The following is a 12,891-nucleotide window of genomic DNA, read 5'->3' on the forward strand; positions in this document are numbered from 1 at the left end:
TAAAATAAAAATTAAAGATTTATCCAAGCAATGCCTGTCCCCATCTGACTAGCAGTGCTGTCTACAGGGGTATCTCCCAGCAAACACCGAGAGGAGGAAGTTGACCTTGCAACGGAAGCGGGAGGAATATTTTGGCTTCATTGAACAGTATTATGACTCTCGAAATGAGGAACATCACCAGGACACCTACAGACAGGTACAGTCCTCACCTGCTGCCTTTTTGCTTACTAGTCATAATCTTAGGGTGTGGCTCCTGGAAGTGCTCTCGGGGTACAGGTTTTCCAAGTCTTCAGGCTATGGAATTAAATTTATTCCCAGAATTACTTCCCCTCTTTCTAATTCTAGTCATTTTTAATAGATTTTTTTTGGCCCCAGTCAGGGCAGCACCTCTCAAACTTTAATGTGTATACAAATCACCTAGGATTTTAATAAAATCCCACCTAGGGATTAGGATAAAAATGCAGATTTTAATTCGGTAGATTTGAGTTGAGACCTTCACTTCCAGTGAGCTCTCAGGTGATGCCAATGCTGCTGGTCCACAGACCACACTGTGAGTAGTAAGGGTTATGGGACACGAGATTAGACGAGGTCACTCAAGAGTGGTCCCTCCCTCTGGACTGGGACATCAGTGTGTCCCGGCAGCTGCAGTGCCCCTTTAGAACCCATGTTTGACTGTCTGCAGGAGCTGTAGCCATCAGTAGCCTTGGTGGGGAGTGTTCCGTTGTTGCTCATAGTGGTCCCCACCACCTCTGGAGAGGGGGAGGAGTGAAGAGGAGTCTGGTGGTTGCAGAGGGGAAAATCCTGGGGGAGGCAGCTGTCTACAACAGGCCCCGAGAGCTGGCGTAGCCCATGCTGCTGCTGCTGCTGCTGCTGCTGCTGCTGCTGCTGGCACAAGTCCTTAGGATTGTCAGACACTGGGAAGTCCCGAGGCCAAAACCAATCGCAGTGACCTCTTGCATGGCAGAAGCCAGAACTTTCAGTGCCAGTTACTAAGGCCACTCCCTCTAGTTCCCTGTCCTGGCACATTTTTGCAGCTGTCAGAGCTCTTTTAGTTCTTGGGAACTGTTGGTGAATGAGGATCTGAAAGAGGCGTACACATTTTGATCATATGTGTTAGATAAGGACCAGCCCAGAGTGAAACAGACTCCAGAGCAGCAGGAAGAAGCCAGTGAAGCCTGTTGTTATTTGGTGTAAGTGGTTTATTGGGGAGATTTCCTCCGTTCAGCAAGCGTTGCTGCTGTGGAGCCGTATTCCAGATGGACGGGTAGGGTCAGCTAGACATTTTTTGTATATCAGTGAGTTCTTTCTAAAGACAAATTGTGCTCTCTCTCTCACTCTCTTGATTCCAAGTTCTTAAGGAAATAAATAACTTCTCAAAAGAACAAATTGGCATTTGTGGCTTTAGATATGACTTCTCTCTTTCAGATTCACATTGACATTCCAAGGACAAATCCTCTCATTCCATTGTTCCAGCAACCACTTGTACAGGAGGTGAGGAAAGTACTTAACCTTCTTGGCCCTTCTCCCCCAACACTGTCTGTGTGGTTAAGCGCTTAGCCCGCCCTCTAACCCCAGGCGAGTTTATGGCTGATCGTGATAGTACCTCCTGTTCACAGATGGAGCTTTGATCCTTTCAGAGCACTTTCTCCTGCACTCTCATTTGATTCTCATAATAAACCTGTGGGCTGAGTAGCACCTTGAGAGGTTGAGGGACTTACCCAGAGTCGCGAGTCCACCTGGTGACAGAATGAAGACTAGAACCCACACCTTAGAATTCCTAGTCCTGTTTGTTCTGCTTTATCAAGTTGGGAGTGGTGATTGTGTGTGTATGTGTGTGTATTTAGTAAATATACATAACAAAATTTACCATTTTAACCATTTGTAAGTGTACAGTTCAGTGGCATTAAGTACATTCATATTGTTGTTCAAGCATCACCACCATCCATCTCTACAACTTTTTTTCATCTTCCCAAACTGAAACTCTGTACTCACAAAACAGCAACTCTCCTCCATTCCTCAGCAACTGCCATTCTACTTTCTGTGTCTGTGAATTTGACTATCCAGGCACATCCATAGTGAGAGCATACAGCATTTGTCCTTTTGTGACTGGCTTATTTGACTTAGCATAATATCTTCGAGGTTCATCTATGTTGCAGTATGTATCAGAATTTTCTTTTTTAAGACTGATACTCCGTTAAGTGTGTATAGGACATATTATTGATCCATTCATCTGTCCATGGACACATGGGTTGCTTCTACCTTTTGGGTGTTGTGCATAATGCTGCTGTGAATGTGGGTGTGCAAATATCTAAGTTCCTGTTTTAAATTCTTTTGGATATATACCCAGAAGTCAAAGTAGTACTGATATTTTGAGACCTAACAAGTTAGCAAAGCACATGAGAGGTTTCAGTGAGACTGTTATCTTTTGACCAACAGTAGGTATAAACTCCTCAGGATTAGGGATTTCCTTTGCAGCCTCCTAGGAGCTTGGACATGGATGTAAGTGCTCCTTGAATTATGTTTTCACTCATCCTTATAACAGAGAAGGAATGTGATGAAAATGCTCAAAATAATTTCTATTTCCCTTTAGATGACATTCATAATTCTGTTTAAATATGGATGTGTCTACTGTTGGGATCCCTCATAACTTACCACTGCCATAAAGAAGATTCTGAGGAGGACACCATTATTTTACCCATAAGAGTCAGCTTAAAGCAAGCTGAAAACCCATTCGGGATCTCTTTGTGTCTCCCATTCAGTTTCCCACGGCTCAGCCCTGCTTATTTCTCAGTTTAAGTTAAAGATGTTCAGATACTTATCATTTACCTCTACATCCTTAAATTTGGAGACAGGGGAAAGTAGTTTGTTTAAAAGGCTTCTAGTAGTGGAACCTGCAAAGAAAGAAAGAAATTCAAACTATAATCTTTCCAGTTTTTCTTGACTCACCTTTCCATCTAGCAGACTATAGTTACCTTAAACAGAATAAATTGCCAACCCAGGAGCAGAGAAGTAAGTAACACTGACTATTGAAAGATTGCTTTGCAAACCTGCACGATACAAATTGAGATTGACTGTGGAAGGTCAGAATTACCCACATTGGTAGAAGAGGTATAGGAAAAACCTTCAGGGATTATCCCTGTCCATTCCACTCTACAAGGCAAGATTGTCCCAGACTTCTTCTGTCCTAAAGATCCCATGGTCTCCCCTGGTAACCAGGCTTGGTACTCTTCAATTTCCATCTCTTTGGCATCTTCACTTGTACAGTGTGAGTGCGTCTGCATCGTCCCATCCTTGCTAGAGAGACACTACTGCGGAGCTCCTGATTCTGAATGACTAGCTTCCATGCACTTGGCCATAGTTAAAGCCAGTCACTAGGGACTTGTGTATTTACAAGGGGCTGATAGTGTGGAGTAGAAGCCCTGATAAGTCCTTCAGAAGGACTGACTTAGAGGAACTTTTAACAGAGATGTCCAGACACAGGCCCTCTGGTGTGGTTCAGAGACATGAGGCAGCGCGGTCACAGCCAGTCTAAAAATGCCCAGGGGTTGTGGTCAGCAGGATGAAGCCTGGAATGAGTATTATCAGGCTGAGAGAAGATGGGGGAAAGCTCAAGAGGCCTCGTGAAAGCAAAGAGGAGTGGAGTGGAGTGAAACAGGGCCGGGCTCTGTAAAGGGACCATAAAGATCTTTTCTTCCCAGTCCTAGGCCACCGGCCTCTTGTCATTAATATACTTAATCCCAGAGGCTTTCCCAGGGAAACCCTGGCTGACTTCTCTGTTCTCAAATTCTCAGCTCTAGGAGTCCATAGCATTGGGTTTATTTAACTTCCTATCCCCAGCAAACATCCGGGTTGCATCCTGATGTGTGAAGTGACTTCCTGCAGTCATAGTCTGTCACTCGTTCCTAGTCAGGCTGGGTTATAACTAAATCCAGATCTAGAGCGTCTGTCTAAGCAGGGAGAAAGGAGAGGGTGGTAGACAAGGTGCTTCCTTTCTAAATCCTATAATGACCAACAGAGACTTAGAAAATGTAACAGGACTTAGATGTTCTGATATCTTGCTCCTGGAAATAGAGAAACAGTAATCTACCAATGAACGTGGTGGCCTGAATTAATGACGTGGCAAATCTTTTTCTAAGCCGTTTGTGTCACTTTCCTTTCCTTTTCCCAGTTTAATATCACAGTGACTAGATACTGAAAAGAGAAATAAAGGGCCTACCCCTGCTTAAAAACAGCTAGCGTCTTAGAGACTTTTTATAGACTTCTTTTGTCCTGCGGTATCTCTATGTTTTTCCTACAAATTCTGCAGCAACCCTGAGTTAAATTGTGAGGTAGGCAAATGGAGGGCGAGTATCCCTGTGAATTAACAGTCATGCCGTCTTTCTCGTCTTCCTAGATCTTCGAAAGAATTCTGTTTATCTGGGCCATCCGACACCCTGCCAGTGGGTACGTCCAGGGAATTAATGACCTGGTCACTCCGTTCTTTGTCGTCTTCCTCTCAGAATATGTGGGTAAGAAGCGCGAGTACCAAGTTGAACAAGCTATTGCTCTTTCTTATCTGTGGTCTGTTTGTTTTTCCCAAGAGTGTAGACACGTCAGCTAAAAAAGAGATAGTAGCTTTGGAACACATAGCTAAACCTGTCTTAACAGCAGTGGCAGCCTGAAATTTATCTCTTGAGATGGTAGCAGATCTCACCTAAAAAGACCTGCTTTGCCACAAGAATGACCAAACTGATATATTTATGTTCTGCCATAAACATGGTTTGATGGTTTATCTGAGGTTGTTTTAGGATTATTTTAAACTTGTTTCAAGCACAGGGCCTCATCCACGAAGGCTGAAATTTTAGGTTACACGTCAGTACTTCACACTTGAGCTCACATGCTGTCTCTTCGGAGCAGGGTGTGGACACGTGGGTAGGAGAAGCTGTGGTGCTAGAGTCCAGCTCACGTGGGAGGTAATGGAATGGGCCGAGGAGCTCAGGGACCTTGATTTCTCCCCCTCCTCCTTCACCTCTTACCCCACCGGGTTCTTGTCACTCTGCATGGCGTGATTAGCCGTCACAGTGATCGTTAGGTTTTCTCACAGTCCCAGCCGCCTGCTAAGGCCGGGCCTAAATCAGGCAGAGTCTTGAAAGGAGTTGAGGATCCTCCATTTCTCCTTTTGGTTTCCTTAATCCCTTGGGCTTAGAGAGTCACACGAAAACCCATCTGTCATGGCCTGATGCTTTGTTCTCTCAGTTAAAGAGAAGCTCATGTGGGAATCAGAACATTGGAAAGGATTTTGGAGAACTATCCTTCTGCTCCCCTCGTTTCACAGATGGGTTGTGAGATTTCTTGCCTCCTTACTAGTGGCAGAGCTAGGACTAGAAGCCTTTTCTTCAGACTCTGAGGGTGGTGGGTTGGCTTTTTTGTGGGAAGCCATTGCAGGGGTAAGACAGTAGTGAGCGGGGGACTAGGGTGGAGCCCCTTGGAGGGGAGGGAATAAGAAATGTCTCACTTGATCCTTCCCATTCAGGTTTTCTGGTGGAACTCCAAGGGATGGTGTTTTGGTCTTTCATGAGGCAGCCTTTTTTTCATTACTCAAAAAGTGAGCCAGTGCAGTGATGCCATCCCCATTCCCCTTAAGTGACAACTAGGGCAGAACTGGGAGTAAGGGTGGAAGGGCACCCTTGTCCACTCTGTCAAGTGATCGTAAGCAAAAGCAAAACTAGGTAAAGTTTAGCTGCCAAAAGCATATAAATAAAGCTTCTGCTGGAGAACTTTCAGTCTTCCCCTCACATTTAATAGGTCAGTTTTGGGAGGCAGCTTAATTCTGTGTGTTTAACTTTAGTGAGAGCAGTGCAGCTGTTGGGACTTAGGGGTTGATTCTTGCAGTATTACTCTTTTGAAATGGCATTAAAGGATGAGCCTAGGAAGGTATTAATCCACTCATTAATCTGCACTTGAGGTCAATGCTGGCATGAAATCTTACCAGTTTTTATGCCAGTTAAGAATAATCCTCAGCAACTGCAGTTCTAATTGGATATTTAGTTATCCTGTTAGCTTTTATATTTTGTGCTAAATTTTCCTTTACCAACTGTAGGCACCCATCCCATTGCTTCCTTAACCCCATCAGCCCCACCAGGCAGTGTGTCTCTCTTTGATAGATGTGACTGCATTTCAGATCTTGGTGCTTAGTTCGTCACCTCACCTACTGACCAGTGAAACCATTGCTGACCCACAGCATTGACACAGCAAACTGTGGGCTTCCCTGCCCCTCCTCGGCAAGGAAGCCTTCCTTGGCAAGGCCTGCACTCAGTTTCACATCTGCAACAGACTTCACGTGAGTCTTTGGTACCTTTTCCTAGGACTAGGAAGGTGGGGCCCATTCATTCTTTTTTTTTTTTTTTTTTTAACAAAATTAATTAACTATGGTAAGTTTCAAACATATGTAAAAGTAGAAAAAAAAATACCTAAATCCTCATATAGGTATATATATGCCACCTATATATATATATATATACACCTATATATATATAGGTATATATGCCACCTGACTTCTCCCACCAGTCCCGTTTCATTTATACCTGTCTGTTCTTTACCCCATCATCTTTGTGAGTTTACTTTGTGAGTAAGCAAATCTCAGTATCAAGCACCATATAATTTCATCCGTAAACATTTCCATATGTATCTCTAGAAAATAATGATTAAAGAAACCTGCAGCCATAGTGCAATTATTACATCTAAAAAGTTAGCTCTTTAATACAATATACAGCAGTATTCAAATTTTCTTGATTCCCATAAGTATATTTAACAATGTGTTTGAATCAGTGTTCAAATCAGGTCCACACATTCTTCTGATTGGTTGATATGTCTCTGAAGTCTCTCTTGATCCATCAGTTCCCATCCATCTCTCTTTTCTTTAGAAGTTTGTAGCTTTAGCCCTTGTTTTTCCAGTTTTCAGACTAGGGCTTTGCCATGCCAACCACTAATATCACCCTGATTTTTAAAGCACTTTACCATTTGCAAAGTACTTTGACTTACCTGCTTTCATCTAGTAGCCCCCAATATTTCTTTAAGGTAGTTGTATCAACCCATTTTACAGGTGAGGACTCAAAGGCTCAGAGATTTAATGAGCTTTCCCAACTCAAACCAGATCTTTTGACCTAAGTACCTGTGCTCTTCATACAACCTGGTGGTACCTCAACTTAGATCTTTCTGATGGCTCCCTTTTTTTCCATTCTCTGCTCCAAAGAGGGCAGCACATTTCTTATTGCTCCTCGCTTTAAGAAAAAAAAGTACAAAGGCAAGGAGGCTCAAGTATCAATAGTCAAAGAAGTCAGGAGAGGAGGATGTAAGAGAAATCCAGGGAGAAGAGGGAAAGTGTACAGCCACAATACTTCCCAGAGTAGAGGGAAGTTGGTAGGAAGGGGTATAGTCTGCAACTTTCTGGAAGGGCAAAGAAATTCTGGCCACACTTCTGGTATGAAAAGAACAAGTGCCCAGAACGGCTGTTACCAGCGTCTGTGTCCTCAGGGTGAGCTGCGGTTGCCTCCTGCCTCTCTAAGAGACTCTCCAAGATCAGCAAGTGAAGGTGCCTCCATCTTCAGAGACCAGGATTACAAAGGAATTTACATCACAACTTTCTTGAATATAAACAAAAGGCAGTAATGGAGGTTGGGATAAAAATGTGTGTTGGGAGAGACAGAAGCCTTTGAAAATTATGCCTGAAAGACATATTTGATGATATACAAAGAATGTAATGATCTGTGTTAAGGCACATTATTACTGAATTAACAGAATTTGTGAAAAAAAAATTACAGTAGAAGTACATGCTCATTAAAAAGGATCAAAACAATATAGAAGTGTTATTATCTCACCCTACCCCCCGCCACCAGAGATAACTACTGTTGACCTTTTGGTGTGTGTTTTTCCAGTCCTTTTCCTGTGTATGGATAGACTGACGTATATTATTTTTCTTTGTTGTGTCCAGAAAAATAGGATCACACTATCCTTACTTTTCTATGTCTTGCTTGGTTTCATTCGCACGTCTGGCCAGCCTTCCACATTTGGACATACAGATCTACCTCATTGTTTTCAGCAATTACATTTATTTTCCTCAGGTTTTACTACATTTTATTATCTGTTCACTGGTTGATGACTATAAATAAAGCTTCAGAGAAATAGGCATACAGTCTGCTCTCCAGTCTCAAGGCCGTTCTTGAACATAGATACAACACTGTGGCTTTCAAGAATAGTTCTCTTGTCTGAGTAATAGTGCTCCTTTTCTCCCCTTCTCTGCTGGTGCCATATCCTAATCAGGCAGCTGCTGTGACAGGTGCTTTGTTGTGGCCTCCCTGATATGACTGTCCCTACCACAGGAGGCCCTGGGTGTCGTTCACCTATGGAACAGGCCAGGCAGTTGCCCTCGTCACCCTGGGCAGGTATCACCAGGCAGCCTTAGCCCACTGACCAGTCTTGCTGAGCTGTGGCGTGGGGCTGTGCCCTGGTAGAGCTGTGGGGTCCACGTGCCACCGGAACATTGCTTGGCCTCTCTCATATCTTCTCACCTGTCTATTCTCTATCACTTTTATAAATTAGTACCTGAGCTTGCTTCATGCTTTGTGTCATGTCTGTTGTAAAATAGTTGAAAACAGGGAGATCTAGTGACTACCCCTGAGTTGCTAGAGAATTTTTCTATAGCTTGCCTCGCCGCCCCCAGGAGCTTCTTTATCTACTGAAACCAGCTCCTCACATAGAAGTGGGTCCTCTGTGGATAAGCCAGCTGTGTCTGGGTCCAGCGGTGACAGGGCTGGAGGGTCACCCCTAGGAAGATACAGTCTCTGGACTGTGATCCCTGAGGCTGTGGAATACCTCTAGGCTCTCATCTCCAAAACCTTTTGGGCTTAGATGACATTGTTGATCTAGCTCTGAACATATTAAGGTCAAATGTAATTTAATGGTCATCACCAGAATAAGTTGCTTAACAGCAACTATTTAAGGGATACATATGAAGAAGAGTGGGACTCATGACGTTCTGCTTTCAAAGGGAGAGTGGTGCCTAGTGATTTTTTTTTTTTCATTACAAAATGAAACAGTATAAACTAACTCTCCCTCTTCTTCTCTGCATGAAGCAGTACAGTAGGATTTTCATTTCAGGTTTTACTTAGACACATGATGGTGGTGGAACTCCCAGAAGGGAAGTCTTTCCTAACCCTCTTGCTCGGTTCCCTGCATGACATTTCCACTTGGATATGTCATAGATGATTAGTTAGGATTAGCTTGGCTGCATTGACAGGGAACTCCAAATACCAGTACCTTAAGCTTACTTCTCTCACTTTAAAAATCAGGAGGTTAAAAAAAGAAAAAAGTCAGGAGGTAAGTGGTCTAGGGCTAGTATGCTGCTCTGTGATCTGATATCATATCAGGGGTCCAGTCCCCTTTCTCTGGTGTCCTGTCGTTCTCAGCATGTGGTTTCCTTCTCATGATCCAGGACCGCTGCTTGTGCTCTAGCCATCACATCCACATTCCAGTTAGTATGGAGCAGGAAAGGAAGAAGGACATACTCCTTCTATTTAAGGACACTTCCCAAGTACATGACACTTGGTTTTGAATGTCTTTTGTCTGAACATAGTCTTAACGGCCATTCCTACCTGCAGGTGAGCCTGAAAACAAGTCTGTATCCCAGGTGGCGGGTACCCTTTAGGGTCCTTTCACCAAGGAGGAAGGGGTAACAGTTATTTACGGACAACGGCAGACTTTGCTACCCCCAGGCTTCTCAGACTCTGTTTGATTAAATCCTCTCCTTCCCATACCCAGCCACCTTTTTCTCTCAATAGGCAGGATTTCCTGTCACTTAAGTAAGGAATGCTAAGATTTGTTCATAATTCTTTTATATCTAGTCAGTTACAAAGCTCTGATGATTTCCCGAATCTGTTTCCCACTCCATTCCTCCTATGACTGCCTTAGCTCAGGCACGAAATGCTGAAGTGGACAAGTGTGTTTTACTATCTCTGGTTTTATCCCCTTCAAACCCATCCTCCACAGATTTGTCCATGTAGCTCCTCTGCTTAAAACCCTTCAGTAGCATCCCATCGCCTCCAGGTTAAAATGTCCAGAGTGTCTAGCTTGTTGTGCAAGGCCCTGTGTGCTCGACTTCCTGCTTCATCTCAAACTCAGAAATCCAAAATCGACATTTTTAATCTAAAACCTTGCCCTGTACCATCTCGTTATCCCATGGATTCATCCTTGTGTATCCTTTAAGATTCTTCTTCCTCCTGGAAGTCTTCCCTAAGACATCCTCCCTTTCCCTGCCACCCCAGTGGTACTCGTTCTGTAACCCTGTACCTTTCCCTTTGTAGGACATTACCACACTGATTACTCTGTGCGTTTCCCTCCTGCCCTCTGCCGCCAGGCTGTATGATTCTTTGAGGCCAGAGAGTATTTCAAATATCTTTATATTCCCAGTGCCTGCATTTTGGTGTCCAAAATGGGCATTCCATACATGTCTAGATGAATGAGAGAATGAAAATTTCATGATAACTTTGCAACATATTCAGAAAATAGTACAGCTTTGCTGAGCTTGGCCACTGGAGGGCAGTGAATCACAGTCTTCTGACACTGCCGAGTGAGCCAGAAGTTCTCTCCCTGGGACGCTTCACTCTCTGTCTCAGATCTGACTCTGCTAATGATATTCACCCTGCCGTCCTGTTCCTCCCTGTCTGGCAAGGTGTTGCGGGCCAGAGATAAAACTGGAGAGACTTCCATAGTAATGGTGGGTTTGAATTACTGTCTTGAGAGGACATTCCCTTTTTCTTTTTTAAAATGTAAACTTTACATTGAAGTGTAACATACAGTTTTAAAAGTACATGTACACATATGTGCACAGCTCAGTAAATTTCCCCTGAGTAGCCAGCACTCATGTGGAACATTTCCAGCACTGCAGAAGCCCCCTTGTGTTCCCTCCAGCCCCAACCCTCACCCCCACAAGTGTAATGGTTATACAGACTTCTCACACCTCGATGAGTTTTGCCTATCTCTGAACTTTATATAAATTATATCATGGAATGAGGATATGCCACTTCCCATTTTAATGCTATTGGTTTGGAGGGGAATGGGGCTGGTGCTGAACTTTTAAGCATTTACCCTGTTTGGGTCTTTACCCCTTTCCTCAAGATGCCTCGTGGCCCCCTCTTCACAGATGAAGCAGCCTCACATGTGATAGACAGTTGAGGAATATTTGAGGCTCTTTCCAGCAACAGCCATGCATATGGAGACGCCTAGTCAGCGTGCTGAGCTGAGCTGCTTTCAGCTAACAGTTGAGAGCAGTGTGTGCCTTTGGTGGGATGTCCAGTGCTAGGTTTGCTGTCATGTAGGAGGTAAGTTCTCCAGGGGCAAGTTGTGACCTGTCATCTCTGGGACTGTAGGAGCACACTTGCTCTTTCCCCGTCAGTGAGCCAAGTGACACATGTGTTTACTTGCTCTCTCTCATCTGATGCAAGAATAAGTGAGAAATTGTAACAGAAGAGAAACTGAGGTAGCCAACATAGTCAACATGTTTGAGCCTAGACAAGGCACCTTTGGGCGCTGACATTGCCCTGGACTCCCCAGAACCTGTTCATGCACACAGTATCATGGTGGCATGCTGCCTCTCTCTGTGGATGGTCTTTGGGCAGGTCCTAGAAGGTGAAGCTGTGTGGTGGACCTGGCCCTTCCCTTGCCCTCAAACCTGAATACTCATATAGTTTGTATTCATATAATCTGGTGTCCTATAACCACCACTAAGAGGCTGAGTTAACCGGCAGCCACCAGTGTTTGCTAAATAAAAGTAAAAGTAATAGAGGAACCTCAGGAAAACAGAGACAATTTGGTGGTATGTTGGTTTTTTAAATTTAATTTCATCCAGGGTATCATGACACATACACATCCAGGCTACTCTGCACCGGGTAGTGGACAGCTAGAGTTGGACACAGGTTTCAGTCCAACTTAATATTTACCTTTTAGTCACCACCCTGACTGACAGGCACAGGGTCAGGAAGGGCTCCATGGTCAGCTGCTTCCCTGTGTCTTTGAAGCAGGGTGTCTCCTCTCACACAGTCTGGAACATGGTTTTCATGAAGCAGAACCGCCTCCCCGTGGATCTCTGCTCTGCAGGAACCTCAGAAGAAGTCTTCCCTCTCACCTCCTGGGGGAAACCAGCTCTCCTCACTGTCCTTTCTTTATTGAGTGGTTTGGCTTTTCTGGGATCACCTTGTCTGTGCTCACCTGTGTCTTTGTCTCAGCTGCTGCCATCAGATATTTTCATGAAAATGCCACCAACAATAAGTTTCTGTAGCACTTGAGCTACTTAAAAATTACTACATTCAAGTGATCAGATCAATTCCTTGACACTTTTCTTAAAACTGTGTTTTTCTGGATGAAATACTTAATTCCTGTTTTATGAGGGTTTCTAGAAGTGTGGCTAAAAATACTTACTTTTTTTTTTTCCTTTTCTCAGTTTACTTTTGTGATCAGAAAATATTACGTCAGGTGTTCTTTTGAGGCCAGTATTAAAAAAGACAAAAAACAAAAACAAAGACAGGAATCAGGTAAGCTAGAGGCTTTGGAAAATAGAAGGGCTGCCAGCATTCTGATGCCTTGAATCCTCTCTCTCCTGCTGGTCGGGGTGATTGGTTCTGACCCAACAGATCAAAAATCTAGGAATTGCCCTGCGATCACAGATAGTTCCTGGGAAATGCCTGGAGCAGTGAATGGGCAAGTTACTCTTGTCAGTTTCAGCAAAACCGGTTCTTCCGAAGCTTTCAGGGAGTTTTTGAGGCATGTGTGAAGCTAATTTTAGGCCCAGGACCTGGAGTTCTCAGAAAAATAAACACTTGACTGGGGCCACCACTCAGGTACCTTTTATCAGCTAGTAAC

The 12,891-nt window shown here is 43.9% G+C and overlaps 1 protein-coding gene across 1 annotated transcript in view; it reads left to right on the forward strand.

Annotated features, from left to right (window-relative positions):
- Positions 1-12,891, forward strand: part of TBC1D22B (TBC1 domain family member 22B) — a 58,467-nt gene that overhangs the window by 23,963 nt on the left and 21,613 nt on the right. Inside the window, exons 6-8 of the mRNA XM_006173286.2 lie at positions 68-196; positions 1,426-1,491; positions 4,394-4,508. Coding sequence (XP_006173348.2) covers positions 68-196; positions 1,426-1,491; positions 4,394-4,508 — 310 coding nt within the window. The remainder of the gene's footprint in view (positions 1-67; positions 197-1,425; positions 1,492-4,393; positions 4,509-12,891) is intronic.

Source organism: Camelus ferus, chromosome 20, assembly GCF_009834535.1.
Source record: "Camelus ferus isolate YT-003-E chromosome 20, BCGSAC_Cfer_1.0, whole genome shotgun sequence".
NCBI classification, from domain to species: domain Eukaryota; kingdom Metazoa; phylum Chordata; class Mammalia; order Artiodactyla; family Camelidae; genus Camelus; species Camelus ferus.